Source organism: Pelodiscus sinensis, chromosome 1 (genome assembly GCF_052426305.1).
Source record: "Pelodiscus sinensis isolate ZL-2025 chromosome 1, ASM5242630v1, whole genome shotgun sequence".
In the NCBI taxonomy this organism is placed as follows: Eukaryota; Metazoa; Chordata; order Testudines; family Trionychidae; genus Pelodiscus; species Pelodiscus sinensis.
Window position 1 is genome coordinate 25707555 of NC_143052.1, and position 17596 is coordinate 25725150.

The 17596-nt window shown below is 37.9% G+C and overlaps 1 protein-coding gene across 2 annotated transcripts in view; it reads right to left on the reverse strand.

The window, feature by feature from the left end:
- Nucleotides 1-17596, reverse strand: part of RELN (reelin) — a 500016-nt gene that overhangs the window by 147343 nt on the left and 335077 nt on the right. For both annotated transcript variants that reach the window (XM_006137543.4, XM_075926876.2), the window contains 6 exons: nucleotides 14377-14443; nucleotides 13247-13480; nucleotides 12501-12662; nucleotides 6385-6621; nucleotides 3599-3791; nucleotides 911-1023 (listed from right to left, as the gene is read on the reverse strand). In XM_006137543.4, coding sequence (XP_006137605.3) covers nucleotides 911-1023; nucleotides 3599-3791; nucleotides 6385-6621; nucleotides 12501-12662; nucleotides 13247-13480; nucleotides 14377-14443 — 1006 coding nt within the window. The remainder of the gene's footprint in view (nucleotides 1-910; nucleotides 1024-3598; nucleotides 3792-6384; nucleotides 6622-12500; nucleotides 12663-13246; nucleotides 13481-14376; nucleotides 14444-17596) is intronic.

Sequence of the window (17596 nt, forward strand, 5' to 3'; positions counted from 1 at the left end):
CACTTACACATTTTCTATAATAACTTTGGGTACCAGATAAATCTTGCCATTGAGTTTAAAAACAAAATATTTTGCACCTGAACCCTGCAAGTGCTAAAATCCCCACTTGCAAGATGTTGAATCTCCTTGGGCCTCTTAGATTTGACATCTAAGGCTATTTAACATCTTGAAGGATGAGGATGACTATAATTTACTGTTTGTTCATTGGCCTTTGAATTATGACGTTTGGTATTTTCTGACCAATATTTTATACAAAATATGTGGAGATGTGCAAATGAAATTGCTTGAAGCCAGTCTATGGAGAATACAGAAAAATGTCAAAGAACAGAAAAACAATGACAAATTGATCTATACTGCTATGATTCACTAGGTTGGAAGATAAGCAAGGAGTAATTCTAACTGAAATGATGGAGTAATTTAATTCTTAAATGAAGGAATCTGTGAAGATTAATCAGACATATGATAATCTATTATTTGAATATTACAGTAAAATGTTTATGATAAATAATGTAGGACACCATCTCGTTTGGCTTTTCTGCATATTTTTATTTTCCTAACAAGTATAATCACAAGAAGAAGGAACAGGGTAGGACTTTCTAATCATTTTGCTTTTTGCAAAAGGGAATGATATTAAAGATCTCTGGAGTACAAGAGGAAAAAGGTAAAAATTTCTTGAAATAAATGATTAGTTAATGTTTGTACAGCACTTTAGAAGGCATAAATTGTTATAAAAGAGAAAATTATTATTATTAATAAAACATTTTGTGAGTGGCTCCTTCAGAATAATTGGGTGTTGTTCCTGCATAGAGCTCTGTGTAGGTAGATCCCTATGCTGATGCAGAGCTCATTAAAAGATCAGAAGCTTCGTGTGTTAGGCGAATAATTATATAAAAAATATGTAGTCTCTTACCAAGTTTTCTGTGGTAACAGAGCTGTAATTCTCCTCCACTGCATGAATTCACTGGAATGGTAGATACTTGCTGATGTAAACTCCTGACAGCTAGGCATACTTGGAAGGCATTCCTTAGGGTAAAACATTTCAATATCAGGTTTAATCTGGAGGCAACATTAGGAACTGAACTCTTTTTGGAAGTGAAGGTGAATCACATTCAGTGAACCCAGAGGCTGTGTGGTCCAGATGTCAGAGCAAAGAATTGAGAGCCAGAGGATTCTAAGATGAGCCTAAGGTTTTCTTTGATAACCTAATAATAGTAACAGGTTAGGACAGAAGAGACCATATGGCCCATTTACAGCAGGTCTGTCTAGCATTAGTACATTGTGATGTTTCTCCTTCATGTGGATGTCTAATTATATTCTTCAATATGTTCACAGATGCCTTTGGTATAATTTTACAAAAACTCCTTAGTGTCCTTTTGCTGTTCCCCTCCTGTATGTAATTCTTTAACATACTCAGGCAGTTTAGTTACAGTCTTGTATTTAGAATGTTATTCACTTCTGTCACCTCATCTCTTTTAATAGTGAAAATAAATGCAATTTCATTATCTTTTCTGGTTCCTCTGTATCATTCCTGTAGTTGTACACTGAGGTTGTGGTTTCAGTGTCATTATTATAGTACAGCCCTCAAACAATATCTTCTAAATTGTTTATTTCCCTTTTTATACATGTAAGTATTCAATTTCCTCATTCTACTGCTATTGAAAATTTGCCTCATTATTTTAACTTTCTGCACTTTATCATGTCTTCAGGTACTGTTTATTATTCACTTTCTCAGCACAATTTCCTTTTTTTCCCTAGTTTTCAGTCCTACGCTCACTACTCTGTGCTATATTTCCTAGTGGAAAGAACAGGAAACTGGGAGTTAGGACTCTTTGGTTCTTTTCCCATATTTTCTTCAGAACTGTTGTATAATCTTGGCCAAATTAATCAATGATGCTGTGCCTTAGTTAATTTATATGTAAAATGGGTATAATACATTTCTATTTTACAAACAGGCTACAGGCTTTTATACTGTTTTATGTAAATAACAACCTGAATGTCTAACTCTGTTGTTATAGGAGTGAAAAACTTGGTTTACTTTTGTTAATGATAATTGTGTTTAAAAGCTAAATTAAGAAATAATTAATAATATTTTGTCTGCATTTCATCTGTAGATACCAATTTCAGGGGTACACTTGCATGGAGCTTATAGTATGGACTCTCAGACTCAGAGTTCTTTGAGGCAGGGAGCTGACTTAAATGTAATACATCTAGTACATCTTCAGTGCTAAATAACTAATAATAGAATCATAACTTGAAAATACTTTAAGTGACTAAGAATATTTGTTATTAAAGTACTTCAATATATATCCATGCTTTGCAATAATCTTTAGAGAAATAGGAGAATCTAAAGTCATCCTATCCACTGGCCAAAGCTCTCATATCTCTGTCATGTGATTTTCAACATTTCTTCTGAAGAAAGAGATTCCTTCTAGCAATTTCCCAAACATTTTCTCTGATTCATCTCTCATAAAAGGCCTGACAAACACAGTCTGATGATCAGTTAGTGAGAGGCAAAAGGAATTTTTCAGACATTTTAATTAAGTCGTGCTTTGTTTACTGTCTAGATTACCTCTTTGCAGCATACTACAAATAACCTCCACTTTTATCCTTTCATCATGGTAACACCTGGTGATGTGGGAAAAATGATTCAGCTGCAGGCTCTTCCTCTTAACTCAATTGAGACAGGACAAGGACGTTGAAAACTAACGGGAATTGATCTTTCCATATGACAAGGGCAAACTCCAAACACCTGCCAGTAGGATCTATTTGTAGAGACTATTACAGCACTTTTAAGTAGAAGTGACATAAACACTATTTAAGTACAGTATGTATTGCTTTGTTCTGAATACTATTTCAATCAATGAAGCATTACAGAGAGAGAGAATAATGTCTTCTTTAAACATTAGGCTACTGCTATTTATCTACTATGCCCACCAAAATAAAGTACTAAGATACAACATGACAGACTTTTTTTATTGCTCATGAAAACTGCTCATGAAAACTGCTGGATTGTGGTCCTGGACTCTAAAATTGTCCCTGCATATCTGCAGGACAGGTACTCCACAATACATGTTAAACCTGGGAGCTCAAGGAAAAGATGTTAGTTAACCCTATTGGCTAGTCAGGGTTTGTCCTCTTTGTTGACATGGACAAAAAGGATGCATTGGTGCTTCATTTGCAATAATTGCACTATTATTATAGGAAAGGATTGAGCCCATCAATTTACATAGACAAATAACAAGCTTGAGATGGTGATCACTGTTGATCACTGTTGCTCTAGTCCGGCAGAAAGAATTTATGCAAATAGCAAAAGTCTTGCTACAGTAGTAGCATAGTAAAAGTGTGACCCACGATGAGGTAGGGGTGGTAAACACTCTTTTTCCCCCTCTGTAAATAAATCAATTTCTACCCAATTTTGTATTTCAGACTTCCAGAAAATGTTCTTCCAGGTGTTATGAAAAGCAGATTGAAGAGTACTATCTGTCCCTCCAATTCAGGACTTCCATAAATGTAGCTTCAGTTGTTAGATAATCACAAACACGTGAGCTCTGTGAGTGGATGCCACTAAACAAAGAATTTACTAACCAATCTGCCTTACCTCCTGAATAAGGTGCCAAGTCAGGCCATGGTTGGTGGAGTATTCCAATTTCACCTGGTTGTCCATGTGAGGAGTAAACTTCTGGCCACAGCCCATCACCAAGTTGAACTGTATCATATATGAAGCTCCAATTTGCATGGACTGTGTTTCTACATAACGCATGCTAGAGGTCAATTTAGAATCTCCTGTGAAACTGAAAGATAAGGCAGAGAATCAGAATTAATTTCTGAAATATCTCAAAAAGGTAACATTCTGAAAGATTATGGAATTAATTATAACTTTATTTCTGAAAACCTTTCATTCTGAGGACTGTCACATAAGAGAGGGACCCAGACATGGTCTTCCACAGTCCACAGACCTCAGTTTGAGAACCATTGGACTATAAGTTATTATGATATTATTTGTGTTCCATTAATGTCTGGGAACCCCAATCAAAGATCAGGTATGTACAGATAAGCAAAAAAGAATAAAGCCATCAGGACAGTTGCACTGCAGCCTGACTACAGATCTGGCAACCGCCAGTCATGTGGTCCACTCTGGGAGCAGCCGGGCAGCCACCATGCAGCCCTGGCTCCCCCACTCTCCTACCAAGCCCACCACCAGCAGCAGCTTACCTTCCATGTCCAAAGAAGGTGAGTGCTGCTGCGCGAGGAGGTGGATGGGATTACAATTCTTTGCGCATGCCCATGCAGGTGCGCACCCTAGAGGGAACACTGAGTGGCTGCCATATTTGGTTCCAGTGTGAGCCATATTTGGCATGTGAACCATAGGTTGCTGACTCCTGGTCTAGATGGTGCTTGCTTCTGCCAAGTGGGGACTGGATTTGACAACTTCTTGAGGTCCTTCCAGTCCTATAATTCTATGATTAAAGCTATGATCACTACCTCCTTTCCCATTACTTTTCCCTACAATTCTCCAGTATACCTGTTTACTGCTGTATTTTACTTCTAGTATACTTAAAGCTTTCTTTGTGTGTTGAAACAAACAGTTGGAATATATCTGAAGATGTTATTAAAAAAGAGACTACTGAACCTAGGTACAAAAACAAATAGAAAGAGACATACATGAAGTGTGTTTAAATACACTGTTTTATAAACATTAGTTGGGAACTGAATTCTAATTATGTATATAATTACAGATGAGCAAGCAGAGAAATAGCCAATACCCCTCTGTATCTGTACCCAATACCCACCTGTACAAAATAATTATTCTACCTGCAAGCACTCTGTACTAATTGGTACTTCTGGGAATGGTATCACAATGAATGTCAGCCCATTGTTGTTTTTGTAAACTGGGATGGGATTTGCAGATTTGTTACACTTTCAAGGCCAGTACTTTCAGGAATAATAGAAAGCCACATGGATATAACACTCAGTATGTCCTGGATCCCTTACATACATTTAATCTACCTACTATTATAAAGAATATGGCTCAGGTATCAAACAGATTATAAACAGCAAATTTAGATTGTCTGTTGTACATAATCCCCCCAAACAAAATCAAATATTACTAAAATAAAATTGGGGATTATTGGAAAAATTTTCCCAAAATTGTATGCAGAAATAGTTTCAGATTTACAGATTCTGAGCCAGAAATGAAAGCCCTCCTGTGAGGGGCTGCCTCACAGATAATTAGAGGCAATCTTCTCTCCACTGAAAATGTGCTTAGGATGACATGCTATAAAATGATTTATTTCATATTGACTATACTTGTTGTAATGAAAAAGCAATTGTCAGAGTATTCCCAAGAGAACAGTTTCAGTGCTACAGCAACTCATGCTCATGGAAAGTCATGAGTTAGAAAATGAGAACCAAATGGACTCCCAGCTGGGAAAAGCCAACAATAATTAATTAAACTATCAGCCATTTGTATGGACCTGATATAAGTTTAAAAATTTCCCTTGAGAGAAACAAGGTCAGTGAAGGGCATAGTTCATGTCTTACAATGAGCCTGAAGAATACTTATGCAGCAATAAAAAGTTGATATTCCAAAAGCTTTACTTATTTATTTGGCATAGTGAAAAAAATCAACACTTTTATCACCATGGAAAACTAGTGACCTGGGTGTAAATAAGAGCGTGAATTCAGTACAACATCTGTTTTTAAAATTTTGATGTGGGCTTAAAGGAAAATAAAGCAAAACTTTACTTTCCTATCTAATCTTGAAAAATCATGTACATGACATATCTCTAATGACTAGAGAGGAAGAACAATGTCATTAAAGAGCTTTCATGCTAACTCTTAGATTAAAAACATGCAAACAATATGAGCCTTGCCACGTTAGCCCATTTTAATGCGCAGTGAGTACTTTCTTGTCCTTATTAAAATAGTTAACGCTGCTTCTATAGTCTCATTATCACTACCACAGAACATTGTGCGTTGTTCTCACAGCCAAGCCAACTCTTTATAGTTTGAGAGATGATCAGAAAGTCAAATAAGATTACTCAAATATACTTGTTAATAAAACTCCAATGGCACTATTTTAGGTGTCCATGGGGATTCTGTAATTATTTACATTTCCTTGAGGGTTCTTATAATTACTATGGTTGTACTCTATCAAAGTAAATGTACAATGCAGTGTAAAATTTATTCCTTATCATGAAATGGTCATTGGTTCTATTGTTAGTGACATGTACATGGAGTATGATTACAATGAATAACTACCAGAAAAATTAATGTGCAGAAATCAATTAGCTAGTACAAGGAAACCAATCACTTTGTAGATTACTCACTTATTATACTAAAATTAACTACTTAAATCACAATACAAATGATTGATGTTCTCACCAAAGGGTCCAGTCATGGCCACAGCATGGTTGAACATTTCCCAGGTAGAATCCCAGAGACTGAGTGACTTCTACTAGGTTGGTGAAGTCTAGACTAATGCTGTTGAAAAGTACAGAGGTCATGATGATCTCATCAATAGCCCATACATCTTCTCCCTGAGAGGAGTGATATGGTTGCCACCATCTGAACTGAATACCAAACTGTCTTGCGTCTTCTGGTAGCTCCACAGAAATTATTCTGAAAAACAAATCCAAGTTCTTATTCAAACTGTCATTATACATAATTTTGAGGGAATCCAAAATGGTTCCTTTTTCTTTTAAAATACACATTGAATCTGAAGATTATGGTCTAAATTCAGACTGAGGCCTACATGAGTTTCTACTGTTGCAGATATGACACAAAGGGTAGAACTCAAAGGGTACGTCTAGACTGCCGGGTTTTGTCGACAGAAGTTTTGTCGACAGTATCTGTCGACAAAACTTCTGTCGACAAAGAGCATCCAGACACATTGAGTTCTGTCGACAAATCAAGCTGCTTTGTCGACAGAACCCTGTAGTCTAGACACAACCCTACAGGCAATAACACCTTCTGTCAACAGAACTCTGTCGACAGAAGGTGTTATGCCTCGTAAAATGAGGTATACCAGCGTCGACAAAACTGCTGAGTTTTGTCGACGTTATGTCGACAGAACTCAGCGGTAGTGTAGACGCTGGTATAGTTTTGTCGACAAAAGTCCATTTTTGTCGACAAAACTCAGTAGTCTAGACACACCCAAAGGCAGAAAAAGTTAGGGCTGGGCAGCTGGAGTTGAAAAAAAAAAGCTATAACGTCTTCTCTGCCATGGGATCTTGGCCTTGCAGAACCCACACATCTATAACACTGGATGCAGCAGGTGCAGCAAATTAGCCTAAAGGTTCCAACGAGACAGCCCACTCCCAGAGTAGTTTCTGTCATGCTTCTAGTAAGAAGCCCCAGGCAGATTTCAAATCTTTCCTTCCATGTGAGAAACCTGTCAGTAAGGCAAGTGAATTCAACATCTCTTGCTGCCTTAGAACTGAAATTTGAGCTACAACACAGCAGTCCATATTGGCACAAGGTGGGGCAATATGCATCTCCCACCATCAGATTCAATGTTGCAATCCCTATGCATTTTTTTGATCTGATAAGACACATGGGGCTTGTGCGCTCTACTCTAGAGTGTAGGAATACTTTTAATTTCAAATTTATTTTCACTGCAGCATACAGTGAAGTTGTGCATTCACCTAGAAGAACTAACCATAGCAAATTCTCAGCTTGAGGACCAATCAAGATTAATCTTGTCACGTAGAGAGATTATGTGTAGTCTTGTGTGGCATATACATTTCTTTTATTGCTGTGTAGAAATTTTATTGTAGGTTAGTCCCATGAGCTTACTATCCTGTGCAAGGTCACTTGATTTGTCATGGCAGCTATCACAACAAACCTGTACTTGACAAACTGTGAAGAAAATTAAGAATAATATCTAATTTCCAGGAGCAATTATCGTTTACATCAGCAGGTAGCATACATTAATTGCCATTGCAATGACACCTTCTTGAAAGTTCCATAAATCATGAGTACCATGCTGCCCACATACAACATACAAGGTGAGATGTGAAGCAGAATGGCAAAATGGACATTTGTCTCCATCAGTGTACAATTAATTGCAGGCAATGGGGTTTTCAGTAAGTTTATACGGAGGTTCATGTTTTTTTCTTTCTCTTTAAAGAGGAAATTTAAATAAAATAGCAGGCCAGATAAAACAACAAGGAGTTCAATGGCACTAAAAATCCAGATAAAGTGAAAACATAATTGTATACTCTCAGCACTAAGTTTCTCCAGATTTTATGATTATTCAAAGCTTGTGGTGTAATCTTTTGTTTGTTGTGATGTGTGAAATTATCTTGTACCTTTAGGTATATTTGCCCAAAACAAAACAGTGAAAACCACTTGCTCAGTTGTCTTTGTGAAACCTAATTTATGCATTAAAACTGATGAGCATTAACACATTTATTTTAAAGAAATAACTGTTAATTGATTAGCAGGAAAAATCAAATTGTGTGACAAAACAAGTGCTTTTGGGAAGCACTAGGAAAGAAATGAAGATTAGAGATTCAGGATAAACCATTTGCAAGAAAAGCTTTATTGAGGTTCTTGCCTCATGAGATGGCATCCAGGATTGGTAAGTACAAACAGTTTGTGAAACAGCTACACTCAAAAAAAAAAATAAAAAAATAAAAAAAAAATAAAGCTCAGTTATAAATATGGATGAATATTTAAATAAGACAGAGCATCACTGAATGGTCACGTGATGCTGTAGGATCTTCTCAAAGGCTGATTGAACAGGTTATGCACATGTGTTTCTTTATGATTGGACACAGGAAGATGAAACAGTCTTCTTGGGATTTAAGAGCATCCATGGAACCACTCCACAGCTACTATTTAGGGCTGTGGTAGTGTTTACAGAGAATTTTTTGTTGGGGATCTGTGTAGTGGGTTTAAGGACTTAACCATTTCACAGCATGTGAACATGCAGGATGAATGAAATCTCTCTGTGGGCCTTTTTGCTGGCACTTTCTCTAACCCCTTGCAATACAGCCAAACCTGTTCTGCCCCTTCAGTGGCAGATTTGTGACTTTCTAAATAAGGGTGGAGAGGCACTAAAAGGGTTCTACTAAACAAGAGATTAACTTCAGCTCACTTTTCTCTCCTTGGTTTCAAAGCAAAGATGCATTTTTGAGAAAGTCTGTGAAAACCTATACAATTGTTTTAAAGTTAGGTGAGCAGAAAATATGTATTTTCTACTTTAAAAATGAGGCTACTTTAAAAATAAGGAAACTGAGGCACAAAATGTTTAAGTGAGTTGCCCAAGGTCACACAGGAAGGTCTGTGGAACAAATAAGAGCCAGGTTTCTTAATTCCCATGTTCACTAATCAATTACAAAACCAACCTTTTCCCCAGAAAAGAAATCCTTGTCCACAAGTGGTATCAAACCTACAACCTTGGCGTAGGTTTTTTGAGGCATACATGTTACCTAGGGGCTGAACTTACACTGAAAGCCTAAGAAGTTTTTGTACATAGTGGTTTGTTTTCATGAGCCAATAAAATGAAGTAAGCTGGAGAGAGCTAGCTAGCACTCATGTGCCATTAAAGAACACTACTCAGCATATAACATGGAGCATGGCACGAAGTAGGACTTTCTAAGAACACAGTTCTATTTTAGTGTCTGACTTCTGCTATTTAATTAATTTTGCATCTTTTAAATTCAAATAAGTAGTTATTCCTAGCTGGCAAATCCTAAAAATAGTCCCTACGCATATCACAAATATATTGATGATAATGGAAAATCAACTAATTACTTGCCTGTTAAAATAAACTACTCACCCTCACAACAGGGGACAAATAGAATATTGAACACTGAAAGGCCATGTAGAGCATATGTTAACATGCAGAACCTGAATGTGTTTAAAGTTACAACAGTTTCTTTTGTCTGACTTTGATTTGCAAGGGGTAGATAAAAAGATGGGAATTCTTGCTGATGACTTTTCCACCACAGAGAAGAAAAGCATTCTTAGTACCATTATCACATACCATTAGGTTTTTTAAAAACCAGCTGAGAGACCTTTGCTCTGATCTCATTCTTTCAAGCTATGCACATACCTAATATTGAAAAACCACTGCTGTTCTTAGAAGAAAAATGTTGCTGTCAAATAGCGGTAGATTAAATGCACTTTTCAGCAGAATATTAAATATGTATTTTTTTCATATGACTGAAGATTAATTAAATTTCTGGATACAGATTGACTGCTAAACTTTATAACAGTCCATCTGTTACAAAAAGTAGACATTTTTAGGCAGCTTAACATACAAAGGTAGAGCTTTCTTCATGTTCTTAATCATAATCATTGTCAGCATACCTTCCTGTTTGCCTGTCTTTATTTTTTCCATTTTCCCATAATCTATACTAAAAAATCCCATGGGAAAATTTTTTATACCATGCACTTTTCAGTCATATATTGGGTATATGTTGAGCCTAGTCCTTAGTGCTACAAGAACAATGGAAGCTAAACAGCTTATACTGATGATCAAATAGAAAAAAGGTCTATAACAGCAATGTAAATTACTACATTTATATATGAAACTTGATTAATATCAGTTAATGGGATATGCATTTCCCATTTTATGGTAAAAATTAATACCACCGTATATTAAAAACCTTTACGGAAATATAAATCCTACAGTTGTATTTTTTTTATCTAAAAATGAGAAACAGCACCATATAAAATATATATGTGACCATGACAAAGGAAGTGAAAGTAAATTGTGGAGTAGGATTATTAGCACTAGGGTTTACATAATCACTCTCTAGGAAATATTAAAAACTTCAGAAATTAAAACCTACATAAAAGACAGCCAAAGATAGTTATTGCCCTCATGTTATGGTATACTACTTATTACTCCCAATAAATATTTTAACATTATAGAATTGTTTCCATTGTAATATTCTTAATCATTTTTTCTATTGTGTAGTTATTATATTAGTGGGAAGAGTTAATCAAATCTTTCCTTGATATAGCCTCGACTGTATTTGATAAATGTACATTTTTATTACAATTTAACAGCAGTCAGCAAGCAAGGCAAAACATATAGATGTATAAGAATTTAGTTTTCTGTTTGGATGGCTCATGTTTTCCAGGGTTTCCCTTAAGAACCTGGGATATCCTTATGATTAGACCATGCCCAGCCCATCTTCTTGGGCCCACAAACTCCTAAGCTTTGTCTACACTGCAGGGTTTTTGTGCAAGAAGCCGTTTGCGGAAGAGATCTTGCGCAAAAACTACTTGTGTATCCAGACCTCAAAGTGCATCACAAAAGTGATGTGCTTTTGTACAAGACAGTGTCCACACTGTATGGACACTCTTGCGCAAGAAAGCTCTGATTGCCTTTCACGGAATGGCCGTCAGAGCACCTGTGCTTTTTCCAATAGGGGTTTCTTGCGCAAACCCCCTTCTGGGGCGTCCACACCTACCTTTTTGCACAAGAGCTGTAGCAGAAAAAGGAGTTATTCCTCATGGGGAGAGAAATAATTCTACCGGCAAAAGCGCTCTGTTCTGTCCATTTTCTTGCGCAAAAGCTAGCTTGAGGTGTGGACGCTTCGCCGGTTTTTATGCAAAAACAGCCACTTTTGCACAAAAACCCTGCATTGTAGACAAAGCCAAGATGTGTTGTGTTAGGATATCTGTAGGTTTAATGCTGCACACATTTCCCCTTTAAATGGCTGTTTTTGTGGGAGGTGATAAGACTGGTTCAAGCAAATCGAAGGTCTTTGAGGCCATTATACCTCTCTTCCTTAAATCTGCTGCAAGGCCAGAGATTTACTGTGAAACTTTTTCCCGTCTCTTGTTCTGCCATTTAAGCTGGAGGGTTGTTCTACAATATTTCTTTTTATATGAATGGGCAAAAGGGGAATGTATTCAGAACTGGTGTGCATGTTTGTCTCAGGTAATGTTAGGATAAAAAAGGAACATCCTGATTCATCATGGGGTTTAAGTTGCCATCACAGAATGCTCAGTTAGTAAGAAATAACCCACATTTAAAGCCATACTGAGACCTTCTGCAAGTTTGGCAGCAAAGTTCTAACAGGTTCAAGGAGGTAATGATACAGACTTTAATAGATTATTATTGTGTTAATAATATAAAAGTGGCTATGGCTGATTGTACAAAAGAAAAAATCACTGATGAATATCTGCTCCTCATTTTATCTTAGCTCTGCTTTACAGTGTATTTTAAACAACACCAGTTCTGTATGAGATAAGCAAACTTGGGCTAAAATGAATCTTGGAGTAAGAAGATGCATCTACATTGAAGCCAATTTACATAAGACTGAATTTCTTTGCCAATATTCAAGACTCAGACTCACATGGTGCTCAGAATACTCTGATTTTTAGCAACACAATAAGTTGTTCAGTGCAGAATATGTAAGTTAGATCTCACAGATCTCAGAGTAGTTGTATTTATTCTCTATATTCACTGAATATTACAGCTCACAATATTTAGATATCTTTAGATATCACTTTTTTAATTATAATCCATATACCTTGGTTCATGATAGTTGAGATAAGAATAATGTTCTACTAGTTTCCATGTAATCCCATTGTCATATGAATAGTGTAGTAACACTCCTTCTCCTGGCTGATCAGGTGCTTTGCATGTACTCAGCACGGACTTGCTTCCAAGGCGCAGAGTGAACTGGAGGAACCTAGATCAGAATTATGCAAATATTGGTAGGATTCCATTTATATAGCATTTATGTAGCACTTATTCTTAATCACATTTTCTAATCCTAAAAATTTTGAGAAATACCAGTTATGTGGTGTTTGTAGTAGAAATGGTTTTTACAATCAAGTAATACAATGTGGCATATATATTTTTAAAATGCCAATCATTACAGGATTTAATTATTTATTAGGCACTGGAGGGGAGGAGGAGATACTGAATGGATCTAATCAGCTGCCACAAGCTGTCAAATAAATACAACCTTATACATAATTAATTAGCACTTGGCTCTGACGCTCTGTTTTGATATTAACATTTCATAGTTTCCAGCCTGGCTATACAATAACTGCCACCGCATCTATTTATAAAACAGGGGAAATGAAAGGACTGTAGCTTATTCCAAACAATCAAAATTAAAATACGAAACAAAATGTTCTATAATTTTTCTCATAATACTACAACAGAAGTTAAATGAAACAGAAAGTGAAGATGAAAAGACCAGGAAATTCTATTACAAATGCAGTCTTTAGATTTATTTATAGCACATTCCCATTCTTTCATATTCACCTGGACTGTGAGCTGTCAAGAAAAGAAGTGATTAGTTGACGTCTTCCATCTTTGTTAAAAACCAAGGCCTTGCCACTTGCTAGGACTCCACAGCCAAAGCTGACTTCAGCACCACGGATAGAGTAGAAATTATGATAGGATGAGAGCCTGGAGCTACCAAAGCTTTCTGAAATAAACATTGGGAAGGTCTGGGAAGCCATTTCACATGCAGGTCCTGAGTACCCAGGATCACACCTATAAGAAAAATACATTAAACATAATTCATCTCAAATAAATATTATAAATCCTTTTCTCCCATGTGCAAGATTGCAATTCAGTTTTTCAACCAAACATAAAAGCTGTAAACTTTTAAAATCTTAAAAATAAAGGCCATTATTTCTTCAACTTAAAGTGAGAGAGTCTTCAAAACAATATTGTATTCAAAATATTCTTATTTGTTTTGGTCAATATTTACATGTCAGGTCAAAAATTGTTAATATTAATCTAAATAGAAGTCAATATCTGTATATCATAGAATAAAAATATAAAGATAGTCTACTTCTTGTATGCAGTACTATGATTCCACTGACGTGTCAAATCATTAGTTTGCTACTACGTACCTATAAAACAAATTATCATTACAGCTAATATCACTCAATATAACAGAACTCAGAAAATATTTAGAACACCATCTTCAAAAGTGGCTAATGATTTTGAATGCCTTAAGGGTTAGCAAGATACGTTGAAGGAGCATGACTTTAAAATAGCACTGCCCTTTTAAAAATCAGCCTTTTTGGAGTTCAAAAGTGGTACAGTTTAATGGAAAAGCCATAATTTATCAGATAAAACACAAAACATGTATCACTGTAATTTTTAGCATGTAATATAGAGCATTTCAAAATGAATAGGTGGTTCAAATCTTTCCAGATTTAATACGCAATAAAATTATTCAAGTATTTTAGAAACTTACTACCAAACTTACATTGTATTAATAATTTGATGCATTTTAGATGCTACATTAACTGATTTTTACATTTAGCCTTTATAGAATTACAAGGGATGAAATAAAAATAATTTAAATCTTTAGTTTACAAAGTAAATTTAATGAGAGAAAGTGAACACATCAACTCTGATAGTATTATTGCTCTTACTTGCAGCCATTCCTAGTACATTGTCCTCTCCCTGAGCAGAATCTGAGGCAAGATGGACCGATATAAACTGCACAGAAAAGAAATTGGTTAAATTAAAGGTTATTATTATGTCACAAAAAAATGTAACCAACATTTTGTTGAGCATGTGGGTCCAGACAGTGTTATGTTATCTGTTTGATTCATTTATTTGGCCTAACTCTGCAGTGCTGATAATGTCATCCTTACCGTATTAGAAAAGCTTGATCAAAGTTGAAGGTCTGCAGCATTTCCTAAAGACGGCCAAACTCTGGATTTTGTGTGTGAATGCTTGAAAAAAGGTCTGGAGAGCTAAAAGATCAGTTTGTTGAATCTCTGAAATTTTTCACTCTCTCGATCTCACAATTTTTAATTGGCCAGTTGAGATGTGAATGTGAGTGATTTGTAAACATATTTGAGTCCAAGCCTACTGAGCACGGAATGTCTTCAATTCCCCTGACACATACTCAAGCTAAGAGCATTCACCACCTTCAGAGACCAGGCTCTTCAGGCCAGATACAAAGTCCATTGATGCCAAAGGAAAGACTTCAATTGATGGGTATGGGATGCTTAGTGGGTAGCTGATAAATTTGCCTGTATACTACAGTGCTCAATGTTTAAAATCCTTTGACAGAACTACTTTTATTGCACAACTATTGATTCGCATATTTTGTTCTAAAATAAATATAGTTTAATGGATTTATGGTGAAATTCTGACACTACGAAGTCAGTAGGATTTTGCCATTGACCTCAACAGGGGCAGGACTTCACCTTTAATCATTTAATATATTTTTTATTCCTGGTCTTACAGAACAGAAAAATGCAATGATTTGGGGAAACATAATAGAAGATGTGCTAAGAACACTGGCACCATCTATATTCTTTTTCTATTTCTAGCCTAAGAGTATCAAGGGCAATTATTAAATAGGAAATTTACACTTAATAGTGTCTTAATTCTGTAATCCCTACAAAGGTAAAAGTCCCAGTGGGGGGGGTCTGACCTGCATACACTCTGCATTACTGAGCCCTACACTACATTAATAATTTTTGATGGGGGCTACTCCAAGATTTTGGAAAGTGGTCAAGGACTGCACTCTTCCATGATATTAATGGAGGAGGTCTGGTGTGGAGGTAGAGTGCAGAAGGGAGCTTGTGATAAGGTATTGTGGTGAGAAGGGCATGTGGGGTCTGGGAGGGAGTTTGGATAAAAGAGGAAGTTATGACTTGGGGCATGGGACTGGGGTTCAGGAGGCAGTACAAGGGCTTGGGCTGTGATCTATGGCAGGATGGGGTTGTGACCTGGGGTAAGGGTTTGGAGTGCTGGGGTTTGGGTTGTGACTTAAGTCAGGAGGAGGCTGTGACCTGGGGATGGAGACTGGGGTGCAGTAGGGGGAGCAGAGGTTTGGGTTGTGACCTAGGGCAAGGGATTGGGAGGCAGGATCTGGGAGAGGATATGGATGCAGGAGGTGGGCAGAGGTTTTAACTTATATGGGATAGAGAGGCAGAAGGGGGACAGTGGGGAGGCAGGGGTTAGGTTGGCAGAGGCAGGCTGTGACTTGCAGACTTACCTGGATGATTCCCAACCAGCAGCCTAGCATGATTCTCAGGCCAGCTCCCTGCCTGCCCCGCCCTGGCACAGGCTTCAGAGGCCATGAGAGTCTGTGAATGAGAGCTGGAGGGGAGGGAGGAGTGGTGCTTTGCACACTTCTTGTTTGAATAAACTGGCCAACGGGATTGTGCTGGGGCAGAGACAGCACACGAAGCCTTCTTCCCCCCCATAGCTGTGAAACACAAATGGCTTAGCAGACACTTTTTTGAGTGGCATACAGAAGGGGGTGGGGCAAACAGGGAGTCTGCCTGAGGCTCTCTGCTGCATCTATGGGCCAGCCCACCAGCCCTATTTTGCCCAGGCCTGCACTACAGAGAACTGTCCTCAGACTAAAAAGAAAGAAAGCCGCAATAATCCTATGTGTTATACACTGATTGCATGTTAACCAAGTAAAACATAGTGGAAAACATCTAACAGCAATTCTGCCAAAAAAGATCTGGATGGTTCTAGCTCACAAATGAATGCTGCGCCCTGAGCAGAAAGGCTGAACAGGAAACATGAAAGAGACAAAAGACAACCTCAGGCTGAACAGGAGGATCCCAGAATATACAAAACAAACAAAAAGAAACATTTATTGACAGCACAGGGAGCCTCCCAAAAAGCATATGTCAGTCTCTTAGGGTACGTCAACACAGCAAAGTTATTTTGAAATAACAGCCGTTATTTCAAAATAACTTTACTAGCATCTACACAACCAAACCGCTATTTCAAAATTAATGCGAAATAGCGGAGCACTTATTTTGAATTTGGTAAACCTCATTCTATGAGGAATAATGCCAAATTTGAAATTGCTATTTGAATAATGCCAAATTTGAAATTGCTTCCCCTTTCCAGCTCCCTCCTCCCAGGTTTACCCCTCTCCTCTCCAATCCTCTGTTCTCCCCTCTCCCACCTCCTTTCCCCAGTTTCACCAGAGTTTCATCGTGTGGCGAGTCCCTCCCGCCTACCCTCTTAAGTCCAAGGCCCTCCGGCCTGAGTCTGAAGCACAGTCCAAGTCCAGCACTTTTTGGCAAGGCCGAGGCCCTCCAGCCTGAGTCCGCAGCACCATTTAACTCTGGCCCTTTAAGACATGGACAAGGCCCTCCGGCCTGAGTCTGAAGCACAGTCCAAGTCCAGCACTTTTTGGCAAGGCCGAGGCCCTCCAGCCTGAGTCCGCAGCACCATTTAACTCTGGCCCTTTAAGACATGGACAAGGCCCTCTGGCTGAGTCCGAAGCACAGTCCAAGTCCGGCCCTTTTAGGCAAGGCCACAGCCCTCTGGCCTGAGTCCACAACATGGTTTAAATCTGGCCCTTTAAGACAAGGCCAAGGCCCTCCAGCCTGAGTCCAAAACACTGTTTAAGTCCGGCCCTTTTAGGCAAGGCCACAGCCCTCTGGCCTGAGTCCACAACATGGTTTAAATCTAGCCCTTTAAGACAAGGCCAAGGCCCTCTGGCCTGAGTCCAAACACAGTTTAGGGTTGTAGCGGGGATGCACCCCAAGTAGGGGGACCTGGGCCCACTCTACTCCACCGGGTCCTGGCCCAGGGCCCTGCGAGTGACCAGGTAGCGGGACACTCCCTCGGCGGGGCAATCTGGCCGAAATACGCCGAGGTTCT